At 47.6% G+C, this 17963-nt stretch overlaps 1 protein-coding gene across 1 annotated transcript in view; it reads left to right on the top strand.

The window, feature by feature from the left end:
* LOC119437400 (pre-mRNA-splicing factor ATP-dependent RNA helicase DHX16-like) overlaps positions 1–17963 on the top strand; it is a 147399-nt gene that overhangs the window by 31812 nt on the left and 97624 nt on the right. The window contains exons 6-7 of the mRNA XM_037704429.2: positions 4945–5074; positions 14358–14492. Of these exons, the coding sequence (XP_037560357.1) occupies positions 4945–5074; positions 14358–14492 (265 nt within the window). The remainder of the gene's footprint in view (positions 1–4944; positions 5075–14357; positions 14493–17963) is intronic.

The raw sequence follows: 17963 nt of genomic DNA, 5'->3' as shown, positions 1-17963 counted from the left end.
ACATAAACGCATCTTGCTCGATGACCGTGGAAATTCGCTGTCTAAACGCTGGAGTGACGAAGCGGGGCAGCAAAGGCCTTCGTGCTAGCACGTCTCTTGCTTCAACGCGAACGATAAGCGCTGAAAACACAGTGCACGCTTTCACACTCCATCGCAGATCGTCGCAGAAGCTCTGCGACGGAAGCTCACATCGTCGTAGATCGCTTTCAAGATAGGGCCGAGGCCATTGTATCGCCGAAGCGGATCGTCGCAGAATACGTCCTGCTTTGGACCACAGAAACCCTCTGCGTTGCTTTGCTGGTGAAAATCCTCTCCTGTTTGCACCAGTCCCACATGCAGGCTTCGGATTCTCCAAACTGCCGTGACGCGGCCTGATTTCTGTTCGTATTGGTATCCGCACAGATAATCACTTTCCTTTTAAATGCGGCATCACGATGAACTCGGCACTTCATGCTGAGAGCAAATTCAGAAAACGGGAAGACAGATGGCAGAGTAATGCCTAAGCACACGTACTACAGCACATGGAGGAAGCTACGGCAGCAAGGCTCGAAGCGCATACGAGGCGGCCATTTTGAAATGCCGATGGCAATATGGTAATGCAGATTTAGGGTCGTACTTGATTCTAACGCGCACGCGATTTTTGGACCCGTTACATTGGAAAAAAAGTACTTGATAGATTCGAGTAAATACGCTAAGTGGCATTATTGCACAAGTGGCCAAAAAACCTGGTTAACGTGTTGCTTCATGTGTAAACACTTGCCTGTGACCTGGTGAGTATGTATGTCGTCAAATGTTACGCTGTCGCTAAAAATAGTAGTCAGCGCATTTGTATCCCTTGGTCGACTGCACTCCGATAGTCAAATTGCGGATTTTATCGCAAGTCATTGTTCGGCACTTCTCTCTTAAGCGCTAACTGCAATGAAACTTTTTACCGCGTAAAACGACCTAGTTTCACATAGTGTCGATGTAATGCAGCCTTCAAGCAAAATTTTACGTTTAAAATGCAACTAGATGCATCACGAAAAACTACGAAAAGTGGATGTTTTTGTAAACAATATCGAAAAAAATATCAGGGGTGATTTAGCAGTAAATGTGGGAGAAATGCATTAGGGCATTACATTGCACCTCTTTATGGCCCGGATCCATGATTTAAAGCATGTTCACCACATTGCAAAGTGTTCAAGAGCACACTCAACACACATCCTGCCTCTTTGACGGAGCAGACCACGATCATTTGCACTATATGCGTGTGCGCAGACAAGCAGACAGAGCGAGAGTCGACAACCAATTTTTCAGACGCCTGTTCTTTTGGACATGCCCGGTAATTTGAATGCCTTCGTGGTACCCCATAGATCCAATGTATAAGAATGTCTGAAATTTCGGACAGTGAAACCCTTCGCTGTCTGATTTTCCTGACTTTTTGCCGCAACCTCAGGTCCAAAATGGCATCACTTGAAGCCACCACCGCCGCCATTTTTATAATATCGCAGCCTCAATCCAGTGCTCTCACACATCTATCTGCTGGCAGCCATAGCCACCGCGCCAATGCTAGGCCTAGCTGCTTCATTGTTTGCTACCAATGTTCCTGCTGTTCGGTGCCGTGTTATTCATTGATATAATTTGCCGCTGTCAGCAGTGGTGCCGACCTCGCCTATGTCATCTTCTCCGATGGCTTCGAAGCATGGAAATCACTGCAGAAGTGTTGTGTGGAGGCCAGTTACCAAAAGTCAGCTTCACCGCAATGCAACGGTGTTACGCAGTCAAGCATAGGCAGTGTATTGTGGTGTAGCATATCAAGAGTGAGAAGGGGCCACTAATACGAGACACAGTATGTATTCCTTAATTATATACACCCGCCATCTCCTGTCGCAGTACGAGCACCGATATGCCTGATAAGTGTACTGGCAGGCCTTTAGAGCTATTCTGGGCGTGTCTGTGGCGATTTGAGCCCTTGGGGGTGCTGAAATGCATGAATTCATTTTTTCGGACTGCCTGATTTTTCGGGTGTTTTCACTGCCCCTAGGGAATCCGGAAAATGGATGTTGACTGTATATACAATATGCACATACACACACTTCTGAGCTCTTCTATCCCCTCTGCACCTCTACCAAGTGATTGACTTCACACTTTTTTTTTTCCTCTTTGACACCTCTAATGTTAATGTATTATGAATAAAAAATGTCACCATTACCGCTTGCTTGAAGTGACTCGTGGCTGCTAGCCATAATCTCTGCAGTTAGGCAGCATCTGGCTAATAAAGTATTCAAGATGCTATTTTTCACTACCTAATAAATAAAAGTCAGGCATTAAAGTAAACAAAATGCTCAGCAGTATTGTAGCTTCACAAGCGAAGCATGAGTACCAGATTACTGCCAAGATCATGGTCACTGGAAAGCTCTATGATAGAATATGATAATATCAGATTGGTGGCACATGAGCATCGGTACTGCATGAGCATTAGGCAGCAAGGTCTCCCCAAGTTAAGTACTGTACCTACAGTGGTGTAAAATCTTGGACTATGCTTTAGATTGGGGTAGTCCAAGGATGGAAACAAGAAAAGTGAACCGCTCACTGTTTTAGGTTTTTTTTTCTTTTTCGAGTGCTTATTCCTCAGTACCGATTATTTGAACACTAATCGATAAGTGTTTGATGTTCAGAATGTAATACCCCTGTCAAGCGGGCAAGTTAAGTGCACTTACGGGGAGTGCACTTCGGGACCTTGAGTGACACTTTAGGCTACGCGGTTCTAAACGGGAAAACAGAGTGCACTCGCAGTAAAAAAAATGGCGACAGACTACGAGCGCGTTTTGTGAAAACGTAGTTTAAAAAGAAAAGTACTTCTAAAAAGTGATTGTCTTACGTTGTATTATTAATGAAAACAAACTTAACCTATGTTTTTTCAACAAAAAACGAAAATATTTTTTATTTAAAAGTGTGGCAAGTCAATGCCGGCCAAGAAAAATGCCTAGCCAATCCAGAACAACGTAGCGGCGTGCGACGAGGCGGCATTTGATCCTGCTCGAACAGAATATGAACGCGTTTTAGGCTATTATTTGTGCGCAAGAGCTGTTCAACCACTAAAATAAACTTCTGTGTCATTTTTTTATGCATTACATTTTGTACCATTGAAACCGCTGACGAGGCTACGCACTCGGCCAGCAAAGTGCGTTCCTTGAACGCACTTCGACCGGAGTACACTCTGCAGCGAGTGACACTCCACTTGCAACGTTTAGATTGGGCAAAGTGCACTTAAACCGAGTGACACTCTCCGTAAGTGCACTTAACTTGCCCGCTTGACAGGGGTATTAAATACAGTAAAACCCCGGTGATACGAATTTCGGTGTGATACGAATTCGTAACATTCCCCGGCCGAAATACAGTGCTCACAATACGGAAAAAATTGGCTGTTCCGAACACGTTGCCGCGCTGCTGCGAATCATATCAACGCGGGATCAACAGCGGCGGCGGCCGAGCCAGCGGAGCGACCGGCACAGACACGCGGCTACGTCACGCAGCTGTGCAAAAACGCCCGGTAAATTGAACGCGAAAGCATTTGCGACGGTTAATTCAAACATACCATGCACCGACAATGCTCTCAGCAGCGCGCCAAATCACGCAGTGGCGTCTCTGATCGGCATTGCTCCGGCACCGCCATAGAGTAAAAGCTTAGGAGAGACCCCTCAATGCCTCGCGCGAAAAAAAAAAATAAAGAAAACCAAAATAAATGCGGCGGAAATTTTACCCTCTCTCATATGGCAAGGTCGCCGTTTCTGCGTTGCGCCGGAACACGCGTGTACCTGCCAACGTCTCAGCCACACGGAGAAAATGGCAGTGAACTATTCTCCTTTATGCTTCCTCTATTTTCTAGACATGTGTTGACCTTGCACGCTGCAGCTGCGGCGCAGAGGTAAGCAGCGGCGGTGTCCCAGTCCGGCCAATAAAACTGCCCACGCTGGCAAATGCCCGCTTCCTGATAACGTCAGAAAACGAAACTTCGGCGAGCTGGCGCCGGCACGGCGGCGGGCACGCTCGGTGACAGTCGAAGGTGAGGGAGCTACGAGGGAGTTGAGAAGGAGGGCAAGGGGAGCCACCGAAGCCACTGCCACCGAAGCGGCGGAGTTGACAAGGCCAAATCGGCTTCCCTGCCGCCCTCCTCCGTCACTTTCCACAGTCTCGCGTGCGCCCGTCGCCGTGCCAGTGCCGCCCGCACACTGAAGTGTCGTGTTCTGCCGTTACCGGGAAGCCAGCGTTGGCCGGCGTGGGCAGTTTCGTGGCCCTCACTCGCTATGCTCTTGTGCGCCGCAATATTTCACGACTCGTACCGTTCGTGCATCGTGCTATGGTGCACGAATAATTCAATAATACATCCTTCTTTTAATTCGAACAAATTTTCGGGCCCCTTCAAGTTCGAATTATCGAGATTCCACTGTACGTGGAAGTCAATGAGATTTAGGTCGGGACCGCAAAAGCGCAACGTAGCAGCCAGGAAAACGCAGTAGCGAGGAAGGTATCAATGGGGTTCCACTATTAGGATTCTTTTCTGCTAAAAATAAATTCATTTTTCTTGATTTTGTTTATGTTTTGATGATACGAATTTCGGGTTATACGAATATTTCAAGCGACCCCGCGAGATTCGTATCACCAAGATTTACTGTTCTTGATTTGAGCACCAAATCGAATAGAAATTATATGTCATTCTTTTTTCGCGAAGTTCTAAAATTTGCACACCTCTGGTTAGTGACAGTACATATTGTCTGACGACTGTGCAAGTTTAGTTATGATTAAAATGTTCTCCAGGCCCCTTTAATAGGAGGTTATGAGAAAGTGTTTGCAATGAAATTGTTTAGTGATAGCCACACACTATTTCAAAAAAATTCTGCAAGTAATCAGCACTTTTGGGGGGGGGGCACAGAAGGGGCTGATTCTATGCACATTTTCATGCAGACTGACCGACCGCGAGCGCAAGGAGCTGGAGTACAAGCAGAAGGTTCTGCAGCTGGCCAAGGAGCATGATAAGGCTCGGGAGCTGGAGAAAGTGCAGCGATACCGCATGCCCCAGGAATCCAAGGGCAAGGCAAGTACTGCTGGTGCTTATAAAGCCTCCAGGGCTACTGCATCACTTCAGCACCTTTTATTCAAAAACCGTTATCTACTGTTGGTTTCAAGATTTTACCTTGTGCTCTGGCAAGGGTGCAGACTAAGAGCAAGAAATCAAGCTCTATGAAATGGGCTATGTGATTTTCTTGCATCCTCATACCTACACACATCATAAATATGCTTTCCATTTTGTGTGACTAAGTTGTACAGTAGAATCTCGGTGATGCGACCATGCCTGATACTAATTTCGGGATTATATGAATTTTTCAAAAGTCCCAGCCCAAGTCTATTACTTTACAAAGTGCTACATTTCGAATCTTGCAAGCCGCTTCTTGTGCCGTGGAATGTGATACAAACAATCGAGCCACCGTGCGATCCCCGGTGGAGCTGGCAAGAAGGCCAGATCCTAGCTGTTGTCAGGCCGGCAGAGCAGTCGCGCCGATGCACCAGTTGCATTTCTATTGCCAGGGCGACCTACACCATTTCGCCATGACCCCCCCCCCCCCCCCAAAAAAAAAAAAAAGAAAAAAAGAAAACTTGTCAGCCAGCATACAACTTTTTGGCCACCGTACAACTTGTTAGCCACTTTCACACACACACTTTGCAACTTTATCAAGACCTGTTAATCACGTGCAACCCAGTCTTGCCATGTCAGCTAGATCGGCAGCATTCGCTTCCATGAGTAGCCTTATCTATGTATTCCATGCCTTCCGTCGTCTTCGACGCCCGATGATAATTTGATAACTTTTCTACCCTTGCACCCATCAGATCGTACGATATGAAGTGGCTTTGCCACCGTAAAGAAAAGTAAACAAATTCCCTTATCTTGCACGAATCATGTTCTTATGACCATCAGGCAGCAGCTAGGACGCAGCAATGAAACTCGAGGTAACTAGACAGATCTTGAAATGTCAGCCTCAAAACACGGGTAGTGCACAGCTCGCTGCTGCTAAAATGGGTGCGAAACAAGCACACCAGGGATTCAAATTCGTGTCAGCCAATAGCAGCACTTCCTTCGTGCCACGTGACTGCAGTAACAAGTCGTGACGCTAGTTTTTCCTTTTCGTGGTCGCATTTTGTTGCTTTTATTTCTGCATGGAGAAATACAGTTCTGCAGCTATCTGAATCTCCAATCTCTAGTGTTTACTGTGATACCAAGATGGCAGCGTTGCGTCAACTAAAAGTCATGCACGCAACCAGCGGTGCCAGAGCACCTCCAGAATTCCAATTTTCTTCTTGATTTCGAAGTCAACACACTAAAAGATAGTTCAATTTTCTCAAATTCTGCTGCATATTTCATCCAAATATTTCACCATGAGATAAAGAAAGGTCTTAAGATTGCGAGAAAAAATACCGTAAAAACCCGCTTATAATATGGACCCGCATATAATACGAGGTGTTATTTGGGGATAGCAATAATGAAAAAAAATGTTTTCATCCGCATATAATGTCGAGTGAGGAAAGCTCACAGAATGCATTTATTTTCATTGCAGTTAACGTTCAGTCGTCCGTTTCACTGGCACTGTCTCTCGATAGCCCCTTGTCGGAGACATCTTCCCACAGAAATTCATCTTCAGTGCCATCAAGTGCGTTGAAGATGCCGCATTTCTTAAAAGAGCGACTGACGAGCTCCTCGGGGATGCTGGCCCATGCATCCGCAATCTAGCTACAAAGCACCGCTGGAGAGGCCCGTTTCAGCCGTCCGGTAGCCGTTACTTCCGGGTCTCCCGACCTCATCCTACTCTTGGTAGCAGCACTTGATCCGGTCTTTAAATGGCTTGTTAATGCAAACGTCTAGCGGTTGCAACTGGGATGTCATCCCTCCAGGAATGACGACGAGTTCGGTGTGAGATTGGCGCAGTAGCTTCTTCACAGAATCAGCCAGGTGACAGCGGAACGCGTCCAACACAAGTATTGATGGGAACCGCAGCAGTGCTCCAGGCCGCCGACACCAGACAGACTTGATCCAATCGAGCACGAGTGCTTCATCCATCGACCCTTTGTCCTGACATCGCACAGCAACATTTTTCTTAAACTTCTCATTTTTCGGCATCGTCTTTCGCTTGAACACTATGTAGGGTGGAAGCTTGCGATCATCCGCCGTACAGGATAAGATTACAGTGACTCGCGTCTTCTCCTTGCTAGTCGACTTTACGCAAACTTGCTTGGAGCCTTTCTCCTGCACTGAGAGTGCCGACGGCATGTCAAGGTACACCAGCGTCTGATCAGCGTTGTCGATCTGGCCCAGCTGAAAGTCAACATTCTTCCGTAGCTTTATCACATGCCGCTGAAAAGCCACAAGCTGTTCTTCATAGCTTTCAGGGAGCTTATGTGATATTGTCGTCCGCCGACGCTAAGAAAATCCAGCGCGGCGCATGTAACGCGACATCCACTTTTTGCTAGCCTTGAAGTCATTCCGCGGAATGCCTTTTTTCCGGGCAATTTCTCTTGCCTTCGCTTGTAGCAGCTCAATATTCACAGCCAGGTGAGCAGCCCGTTGGCATCGCACGAAGGCGGTCAGCTCCTCTTCAGTCTCGGGAAAGACTCCGTTCTTCAGCCCCCAGAAACGTCTTCTCAGGTGGCTGCACGAAAAAAGTGCATCCTTTTGCTTCCTCCAGCCGCAAACGCTGCCCCTGTTGACGCTGAAGTGCCGCCCTGCGGTGCAAATCCCGATTTTCTCAGCAGCTAAAATAACTTTCCTTTTAAAGGCAGCTGGGTACTGCTTTCGCAGTCCCGACATCTTGTGAGGTAGACTTGCAAACGTGCCGATTCTTAGCATGGTCAAAATGGCACCCGTTGAAAGCAGCAGCGGCCTACCGACGTCACCGCAAGATGGCGCATCCTCCGCTATGAGTCTTGATGATGATAGCACTGAGCAAAAACGAAACCGAAACTGTAAATTCTAGGTTGAAAAGTTTGGGATTCACGTATACTATGAGGCGGAAATTTGGCATGGTAAAATTTATTAAAGACCTCGTATTATATGCGGGTTTTTACGGTAATTAAAAAATGTGAAATTTTGTGCAAGTCGGCCAGTTCATTGCCGCGTCCCCCTTAATTTCTTGATTTTTTAGCGTTTTTAGGTGATACGAATTTCGGGTGATACGCATTTTTGTAGTGTCCTGAGAGATTCATATCATCGAAATTCTGCTGTACTTTGTTTTTAGCCATTTATTCTCAATACGTCAAATGACTAGAACTGCCTTCCTCACTCCAGTAACACTGTAAGTGACGCGTCTTGCTGAGCATTTCTATATTAAGCAACCACCTACGTAATTCTTTGGATTTCCTATGACTGTACAAACCCATTACCCGTCGCGGTGGCTCAGTTAGCTAAGGCGCTGCGCTGCTGAGCACGAGGTCGCGGGATCGAATCCCGGCCGCGACGGCCGCATTTCGATGGAGGCGAAATGCAAAAACGCCCGTGTGCTTGCGTTGTAGTGCACGTTAAAGAGCCCCAGGTGGTCAAAATTAATCCGGAGCCCTCCACTACGACATGCCTCATAATCAGAACTGGTTTTGGCACGTAAAACCCCAGAAGGAAGAATGTACAAACCCATTCACCCGTTACAATGGTGCAGTGACTACTATGGTGTTCTGCTGCAGACCATGAAGCCACAGGTTCAATTCCTGGCCACGGCAGCCGCATTTCGTTGGGGGTGAAATGCAAGAATGCTTGTGTACTTAGATTTAGGTGAACCTTAAAGAACTCCAGGTGGTCAAAATCATTCTGTAGCCCTTGCGACTGTGGCCCTTGTAACCCACTGTGCAGTTCTGGGACATTAAACACCACAATTAAATTAAATAGAAAAAAAAAATTTTAAACCCCTTTTTTCTGCAACACCCTAATGATCTGAATTACTAAATAAATCTCAGTTTGTTTGTTGACTAGAAGTAGAGACATTATTATTATTATTATTATTATTATTATTATTATTATTATTATTATTATTATTGTGTTGTTGTTTAGGCAGGTTGTGCATTTCACCACTTTAAAGGCAAGCACTGAATGCAAGCTATAGTAATGGTGTGGGACGGGCACGAAAAATGCCCGTGTGCTGTACATTTGAAAGAGACCCAAGTGGTCTAAATAATGCAAAATTCCCCACTATTGCGCCTCTCTCAGACCGCAAGTTGCTTTATTGAACCCCATAATTTTCTTTAAAGCTATAGATGGACAGATTAGTGCTTTCTAATGTCCAAAGTGTAACTCTCACCAAGTTGCAAGTTTCCCCTAAAGAGCGAATGGTGTGTCGAGTTCTTTCGAACGACCGATCGTCGAAGGCAACGTCCGCGGATGGCAGTTCGTCACTTCGTCAGTTCGTCCACGGAGGGCAGTTCGCGGATGGCAGTTCGTTCAAAGGCGCGGACGAAGACGAAGGAGCAGTCAGTGCCATCGCTGTAAACGGCGAATCCGCTCGACGAAAAGCGCAGCACGAAACAGCTAGGAACTCGGTGGATGCTGAAGGTCGGGAAACGTGATCACTGAAGATAGCGCGCAGCAGCAAACGATCAACCGCAGACACGACCGCAGAGCTGGCAGAGCTGACAAAACACGTGAACGAACACAGTGAGGTTTGGCTTGGCTAAGCTACGGCTGGCAACGGATTGACACGTGCGGTTTCGAGGTTACGGCAGCCGCGGCGCGGTGCGGCGGTGCTGCTGGCCACACCTGCGATGCGAGTATGGTGGGTTCGAGGATATGAAAACAACCAAAATGGCGGCGTCGGTGGTGACTTTGGGTCGGCGGTTAACAGTAAAAAGTCCGGGAAATCGGATGGCGAAGGCTGGACAGATTAGTGCTTTCTAATGTCCAAAGTGTAACTCTCACCAAGTTGCAAGTTTCCCCTAAAGAGCGAAATGGTGTGTCGTAGTTCTTTCGAAACGACGCCTGGCCAGTTCCGACCACCTGCCATTTTGAAATTATGAGCGCAGCCGCCGGCCATTTCTTCCTCGCAAGCTTGTGATATACCGTAAAAACCCACGTATAATACGAGGTTTTTTTCTAAATTTTACCATGTAATATTTCTGCCTCGTATTATATGCGGATCCCAAAGTTTTCAGCGTAAAATTTGCAGTTTCGGGTTCGTTTTTGCTCACTGCTATCATCATCAAGACTCGTAGCGGAGTATGCGTCATCTTGCGGTGGCGTCGGTAGGCTGCTGCTGCTTTCAACGGGCGCCATTTTGACCACGCTAAGAATCGGCACGTTCGCTAGTCTATCTCGCACGATGTCGGGACCGCGAAAGTAGTACCCAGCTGCCTTTAAAAGGAAAGTTATTTTAGCTGCCGAGGCCATTGGAAATTGCGCCGCAAGGCGGCACTTCGGCGTCACCGGGGGCAGCGTTCATGGCTGGGATGACATCCCAGTTGCAAAGTTGCAATGGCGGCAGATAAGCGCATTTGGCCTTGGCAACGCCGTCGCTTCGGTGGCAGTGGCTCCCCTCGCCATCCCTCTCAACTCCCTCGTAGCTCCCCCCACCTTCGACTGGCCCCGCGCGCGCCCGCCGCCGCTCCCGTCGGCGCGGCGCCAACTTAGCCCTTTCCCTGAAGTTTCATTTTCTGCCGTTGTCGGGAAGTCGGCTGAGACGTCGGCTCGTACAAGCGTGTTCCGGCACGACGGTGAAACGGCGACCTTGCTATGTGAGAGTGAAATTGCCACCGCGCGTTTTTTTTTTTTTTTTTCGTTTTCTTTTTCTCCGCATGGCGTTGAGGGGTCTATACTAAGCTTTTGCTCTATGGCGGTGTCGGAGCAATGCCGGTCGGAGGCGCCGCCACGTGATTTGGAGCGTGGCTGAGGGCATTGTCGGTGCGCCATATGTTCGAATTAACCGTCGCAAATGCTTTCGTGTTCGAATTACCAGGCGTTTTCACCCATAGCAATACACATAACTTTGACGGGACCACAGCGTCAGTTCGAATTAAGCGTGTTCGAGTTAACGAGATTAGATTCTCAATGCTTTCTGTGGGTTTTCTTCGCTCGCATTATATGTGGGTGAATTTTTTTTTTTTTTTTCGTTATTGCTGTCCCCAAATAACACCTCGTATTATATGCGGGTCCGTATTATATGCGGGTTTTTACGGTACTTTACTATCAGTGGGACACGATTGAATTTTGCGTACTATACTGAAGCATTTTACCGTATTTGCTTGAAAGTAGGTTGAATATAAATATAGGTCGACCCCTATACAGTAGAACCCCGCTGATACGTTTTTCACAGGAGCGTAAAAAAAAAGCGTAAGAGCCGGGAAACGCAACACCCGGGAAACAGGAAAAATTCAGAAATGGGGGAGTAGTGTAAAACTGCACGCAATATTATTTTAATTACGTGTGGAAAAAAGTCACAGCTTCGCCCTACAGCCGAAGTATCGATTGCGATAGCAAATTAGTAGACAAAGTAAGAATAGTAGATACAAAGTAAGAATAGTAGTTTTATCGTCCGTATAAACGTGTAAACATTTGCTTATTAACTATATTAACAAGCATGGTGTCAGCGCCCACAGGAACACATCACACTCTATGAGTGGCCCACTGTCAAACGCTGGGTGAGGAATTTAAGTGCCGCTGCAGAAGCGAGCGAAGTGACCTTCGTGCTGTTGTCTATCGCTTCAACACAAACTGAGCGCCGAGAACACTCAGCACGCACAAAGCTACTGAGCCGCCGACGCACCTACACTGCGTAGACTCTGCCCCTAACGCAGATCGCTTTCAAGATACAGCCCGCGCGACTGTGCGCAGCCGCGCAGTACGCAGTTAATGCCAGAGCACAACGCTGCCTGCTATCCCTCTCCCCTCGCTCCCTCACCGGTGCCTCAAACGCAACGGAAGATGGCGCGTGCTTCCTCCCGCCTTTTCTTTCTTTCTTTCGCACGCGAGGTTTAGACGTAGTCGTTGGCTCTCCTCGCACGCTTTCACTCACACATACAGCATACAGTGCGCGGCGACTGCATTATCGCCCTTGGACTTTATACAGAACATCTATGAGCCAAAACCAATTTTAGGGCCACAACGCGTCATAGACACCATCTTTGTATAGCAAATACGGATTTCAAGGGCCATACTTTTGCTGGCGGAAACCGAAAATACATCATAAGTGTCGCCTCCGACACTTCGGGCGGCCGATGCCATCGTCAAGCAACCAAGCCAAGCGACATGAAAAGTCTAAATGGCCGCTCGGGCCGGCGCGGGGTGGCAGCTCGCAACGTATGATGCAGGAACGGTCCGGACCCACAGTTGCAACGTAAAAGCGGGGTTACCAATGCATTGGGTTCTATGGGAGCTGTGCCAGGACCGGCCGAAAACAACGTAATAGCCGGGAGAACGCAGCACCCGGGAACGTAACAGCGGGGTTCTACTGTATATTGAACTTGCTGAGAAATGAAGCATTGCAATTTGAATATAGGTCGAACCATATCTTTCTAGAAAAGCGAAAAACTTTGAACGTGAAACACCTTTATTTACCGTAAGCGCGGCTACTACATCTCACTAGTCGATGGCACAAGCTGTATCCTCGTCGAAACTGCCAGAGAAGTCGTCATCCTCGGCACCCCAAACGATGTTGTCCTCGATGCTGTCATGTGTGTTGGTTATTCAACATCTCTTAAAGCCAGTGTGGATAATCTCCACTAACAGATCTAGCGGGCTCGACGGAGGCACCTCATTAGTTCGGTATTTTGCTAGCTTTGCTCACGGATATAGGTCAATAGCTAATTTTGTGTAACATTTTCGAGAAAAAAAAATGTTCACCTATGTTCAAATAAATACAGTACTTGGCTGTAAGTGGAAACTACTGTGGCATGCCGGCATTTTGCAAATGTCTTGCAGTTACAGCTTTAGCATCAGCCCCACACTCACCGAGAGTCACGAAGATAAGTTTTCTATGTCACTTCAGCCCAAAAAGTATGAAGTTGAAAGGTAGACTGCAATCACAAACCATTATTAGCAACAACGTAAACAAAGCATCAACGAACCGAGATCTCCCAATAAAGGCGTAGTAACCACCGACTCTTCACAACTTTGTGTGACAGTGGCATGTCGTGCCACATTCAATTCAACTCGAGTTGCATGAATATCTACTGCAACAATAAGATAGCAACACATGAGTGGCCGTTGATCCAAATTGTCCTAATAGGTGTAGTGCATGCGGTGCCGCATGGAGAACTGTGCAAAAACAAGAGTGCCACCGTCGTGGTTTACGAGATTGCACGCGGTGGGGCAAGTCGTGGTTTCCGAGATAGCACTGAGACCACCGCCGTCGTGCACTGTACTGTCTTGCCCTGAAGCACGCTGAAGACATGCCTTGAAAGAATGGTTACCCTAGCATGGTTTAAAGCGAGTGACTTTCCTTGCGGCTTCAGAAATCCAGGTGCAGGGCTCGCTCATCCCGCCGACCATGTCTTCGTCACAGTTGGACTGGAGCAAGAGGCGCGCTGCCGTGCGCCCAGTTCGGTCGTGCTTTCGTGCTTCGGAACTTCTTGTGCGCCCTCCTCTTACCGCGACTGGGTCTGTTCGTTGTAACAGTACAGTGCTTTGGAGATGTTCGTTATATCTAGATGCAGTTTCAATAGCCAACGACGGAATATTGTGAAATGTGGTTGGTTAAATCGATAATTCGTTATATCTGGGATTGGGTTATAAGTGGGCTTGACTGTACATTGCACGTGACAAGCACTACACTTTCAACTGGAAAAATGAAAAATAAATTCTGGGGGGTTTTATGTGCGAAAACCACGATTACATTTTGGAAGCACGCTGCGTTTTGACCACCTAGGGTTCTGTGCACCCAATGCACGGTACACTGGCATTTTTTTACTTTCAACTAAAGGCTTCGTGGGAAAAGTGCTGTACTTAAGTCCAAGCATGTTGCCAGTACTTTGGCATTAAATTAGTGATATGAAGCAAAGGTCACATTAAGTGTGGTGCTCTTTCTAATAAATCATTAGCTGGAAGCGTAGCACTTATCCTGTGCACTGGGCACCTCTCCCTGTCTTTCCTAGGTTAATTTTTCTTTGTTGCAAACCAACTTCTAGTGCCTGTGAAGAACTTTTGCCAAGGAGGTTGTGAGTTTAGACTCTGCAAGCATAGCATCTTGTCTTCTCTTGCACATTCTTTCACATTGTAATTTTGATGCAACAAATAATTTTTTTTAATGATCAGAAACCATTAACCCCACTGTGTGCTCTTGTTAGTGTCGGTGATTTAGCTCTTCTGGAAGCCATTCAGGATGCATGCTTATGTGTTATGTGGGGTGACATTGCAGGACGACATTGAGGAGTACGTTGAAGTGGACGAGCGTGAGCAGGTGCCACAGGCAGAGCAGCGCAAGTGGGAGGAGGAGCGGATGGGCATTGCCCGCATGAGCTTTGGTGCAAGGGACGCCAAGGAGAAGCACAAGGTAAGAGTTGTGCCTGTCCTTTCGTCTAGAGTCAAGCTGTGTAACTTCCATGTGTCCCTGCTCAGCTTGCACAATGGCAAGAACAGCGACAGTTGAATAGCTCTGTGCTGCGTAGTACGAGTGTCACATGCTGGAAGCAAGAGCATGCTGGAGCCTCATTTGGGTACAGCTATTTCTGCAGATGGCCACTTTCCATGGTTGGTTATTTCCCCGGGGGCAGATGCAATGAAAAAATTTTTGTTAGCGGGCACGCTTTTTGCTGGTGGTATTGCCACTCATGTTGAAGTCTGTTAAACCAAGGGGCCAGAAAGAGCATTGTGATGTCTACAGATGCCCTCTGCAGCAGCAGCCAAGTACTACATTTGATGTTATGGCACATGAAGCTTCAGGTTTTGCCAGGCTCTTTCACTACTTGTACCTGTGCAAGAAACATCTGTGTATTGCTGTGGGTACACATCAAGTATTACTGCTCAGAATTGTCCCGCTATGGCACTGGCATGTGAAACCAGTTAATGGTAATGCAGCACAGTGCTTGGCATCACTTTTGCTGCGCGGAAGATGTGCAGTTTATGGCCATGATTTAAATAGAGGGGTGTTTAGCTTACTCTGTTGTGGTCATGTCAAAGCCTTGCATTCAGTGGAACCACATCAAAGCATGCATAGACTGCAGATCCAATGGAAAAGTGGCTTGCTAGATCCCTACACCTTGTTACCCATTAAACTACTTACAGTTGCTGACTACAGACACAGCAGGGACCACGAAAAATGTCACGATAATCAGGTTGCCCAAAATGTTCCTGCCAAGAAAAATTTTATTGTTTTTTGCAATACCATCTGCATGGGAATCTCGTTTATAGGTGTTTGTCTTGACTTGTTGTACAGTGCAATAAATATCTATTCGAATTGACTTTGGTATACAGTAAAACCTTGATAATTCGAAGGTCGCCGGACAACGAAAATTCTTCGAATTAAGCAGATTTTCGAATTAACCGAAATGAATTTTAAAAAAAAGAAAGCAAGCAAGGAACTTGCCGCAAAAACAAACTTTATTTTCAATGTCTGAGACAGATTACTCGAAGTATTCACTGATGCGCGATTACCGTATTTACTCGAATCTAGGCCGACTCCGATTCTAAGCCGACCCCCCAAAAGTTCGAAGTCCGAAAAAAAAAAAAAACTTACCTCGAATGTAGGCCGAACGAAAAAGCGAGGACAGCATTCGCAAAATGAAACAGCATTTATTAAATTTGAACATGCCGAGCTCATTCTATGTCACCATCGCTGCTAGCCTCGTCGCTATCTTCCTTACTGCTGACATCTTCAAACAGTGCGCTATATTCAGTACCACCCAGCGCATTAGAGATGCTGCATTTTTGGAAGGAGCGCAAGTTGCGGCGCACGCAAAAAACATCTCCCGTGGCCCCCTCCAACGACAGACCGATGCCGAAGTACCGCCCGGCTTGAACGTTTGACGATGCCTCTACGGCTAGCTCAACTACCGTATTTACTCGATTCTCACGCTTCCTCGATTGTAACGCGCACGCGTTTTCCGTGAGGAAAAATTTGGAAAAATAGATTTCCTCCCGATGCACTGATGTTGCGATGAATAAAAAAAGTCGCAGTTTCGCCCGAAAGGCGATGCATCGAATGCGGTAGCAAATTAGTAGACCGCTATTAACAAGCACGGTGTCACGCGCGCTCAAGCAAACATGAACACACCTCGCTCGTTGACCGCGGAAACGAACTGTCAAAACGCTGGAGACGAAGCGCGCCTTCGTGCTAGCATGCCTCTCGCTTCAACGCGGCGAAAACACGGCGCGCGGCGGACTTTACCCGTCGCAGATTGCTTTCAAGATAGGGCCAAGCCTGATCGTATCGCCGGAGTGGATCGTCGCAGATTACGTCCTGCTTCGGTCCACTGAAACCGTTCCGCATTGCTTTGCTGGCGAAAATCCTCTCCTTCTGTTTGCGCCAGTCCCGCTCGCAAGTTTCGGATTCTCCGAACGCCCGTGATGCGGCCCGATTTCCGTCCGTCTCCGCACAGATGATCACTTTCCTTTTAAATGCGGCATCATGATGAACTCGGTACTTCATGCTGATAGATAGAGCAGACGCTGAGAACGTGAAGACAGACGGTAGACTATTGCCTAAGCACGTGTACTGCAGCACACGGAGGAAGCTTCCGCATGCTACGGTAGCTAGGCACGACGCGCGTGCGAGGCGGCCATTTTGAAATGCCGACGCAGATTTAGGGTAGTGTTGAAAGTGCGCGTTAGATTCGAGTAAATACAGTATTCGTTTAGAAAGCGGCACTATAGTGGCATCGCCCATTTGGTGCCATTACGATAACGCCACACCGCGCACCGATGCTGCACCATACCGATACTACCAATACGACGCAGGTCAAAATGGCGACGTCGCTCGTGTACTTCAGCTGGCTACTGGCGCGGCTAGCAGCGGCTGCGATACTGACTTTTCTAGATGGCGCTAACTATGCACCATATTTATCAGTTTCAGTTAAAAACTGGCGCGTTTTTTAAAATCCTCGAATCTAAGCCGACCCTAGAGTTTCGTATGTGATTATTTGAAAAAAACTATCGGCCTAGATTCGAATAAATACGGTACTTGGCGCGGTAGTTCGCCACCCCTGGTGCCATGCTCTCCAGCTGGCTCACAACACATAGCATACAAATATCACCTGCACTGCACTCAACAAAGTTGCGAGCGATGTTCACGGAATCGATAACTGCCGCGAAAGCGGGCATGGGGGTGCTTGACTCCTGGACTTGCTTGATTCCCATTGAGTTCATGCATTTTCGCACCCAATTTTTCGGACGAATTAAGACCCCAAAGTTTGATTTTCCGGACTAAATCGCTCTTTCCGAGCCTCGCTACCCAATCTTAGAGGCCACCATGTGGGATTTTGTACTGGCTTGGATTTCAGTGGCTTGCTATATAGCCTCCAGAATTGGAAGGCGCGCGGCGCGCTATCAATAGAGAGCTCGCGCCAACCTCCAGTCTTGGAGGCCATGCCCGCTCTTCCTTGGCTGACAAAACACTCCAGAGTACTGCACTTTTTCATTTTTCTTTCTAGTATATGCGCTCAGCACTATCGTTATAACCATTTATTGTGGGATGTTTTTTTATTGCGATAGCAATTATATGGACACTTGAAGCGGATTTCTGCCATCGACGTCGCTGTCGCCGCCGTGAGGTTTCATATAAAGTCCAAGGGCGATAAAATCATCGCCGCGCACCGTATGTGTGAGTGACAGCGCGCGAGGGACGCACGTTTTCATGGAGAGCGAATGCGACTTCCTCCGTCGCACAAAAGGCCGTGACCCTGGGGGTGTGGCAGGCAGGGAGGGAGGGAGGGGGGCTGTGCTGCGGCACCAAATGCGTAACTTGCAACCGGGCGCACGGGGAATTGGCGACGCAATCTCCCACGTGAAGGTAGGGAGAGGGGGGGGG

This window comes from Dermacentor silvarum, chromosome 1, assembly GCF_013339745.2.
Source record: "Dermacentor silvarum isolate Dsil-2018 chromosome 1, BIME_Dsil_1.4, whole genome shotgun sequence".
Lineage (NCBI taxonomy): Eukaryota > Metazoa > Arthropoda > Arachnida > Ixodida > Ixodidae > Dermacentor > Dermacentor silvarum.
Note: the sequence above shows the minus strand (reverse complement) of the source record. Positions and strands in the feature narration are given on the sequence as shown.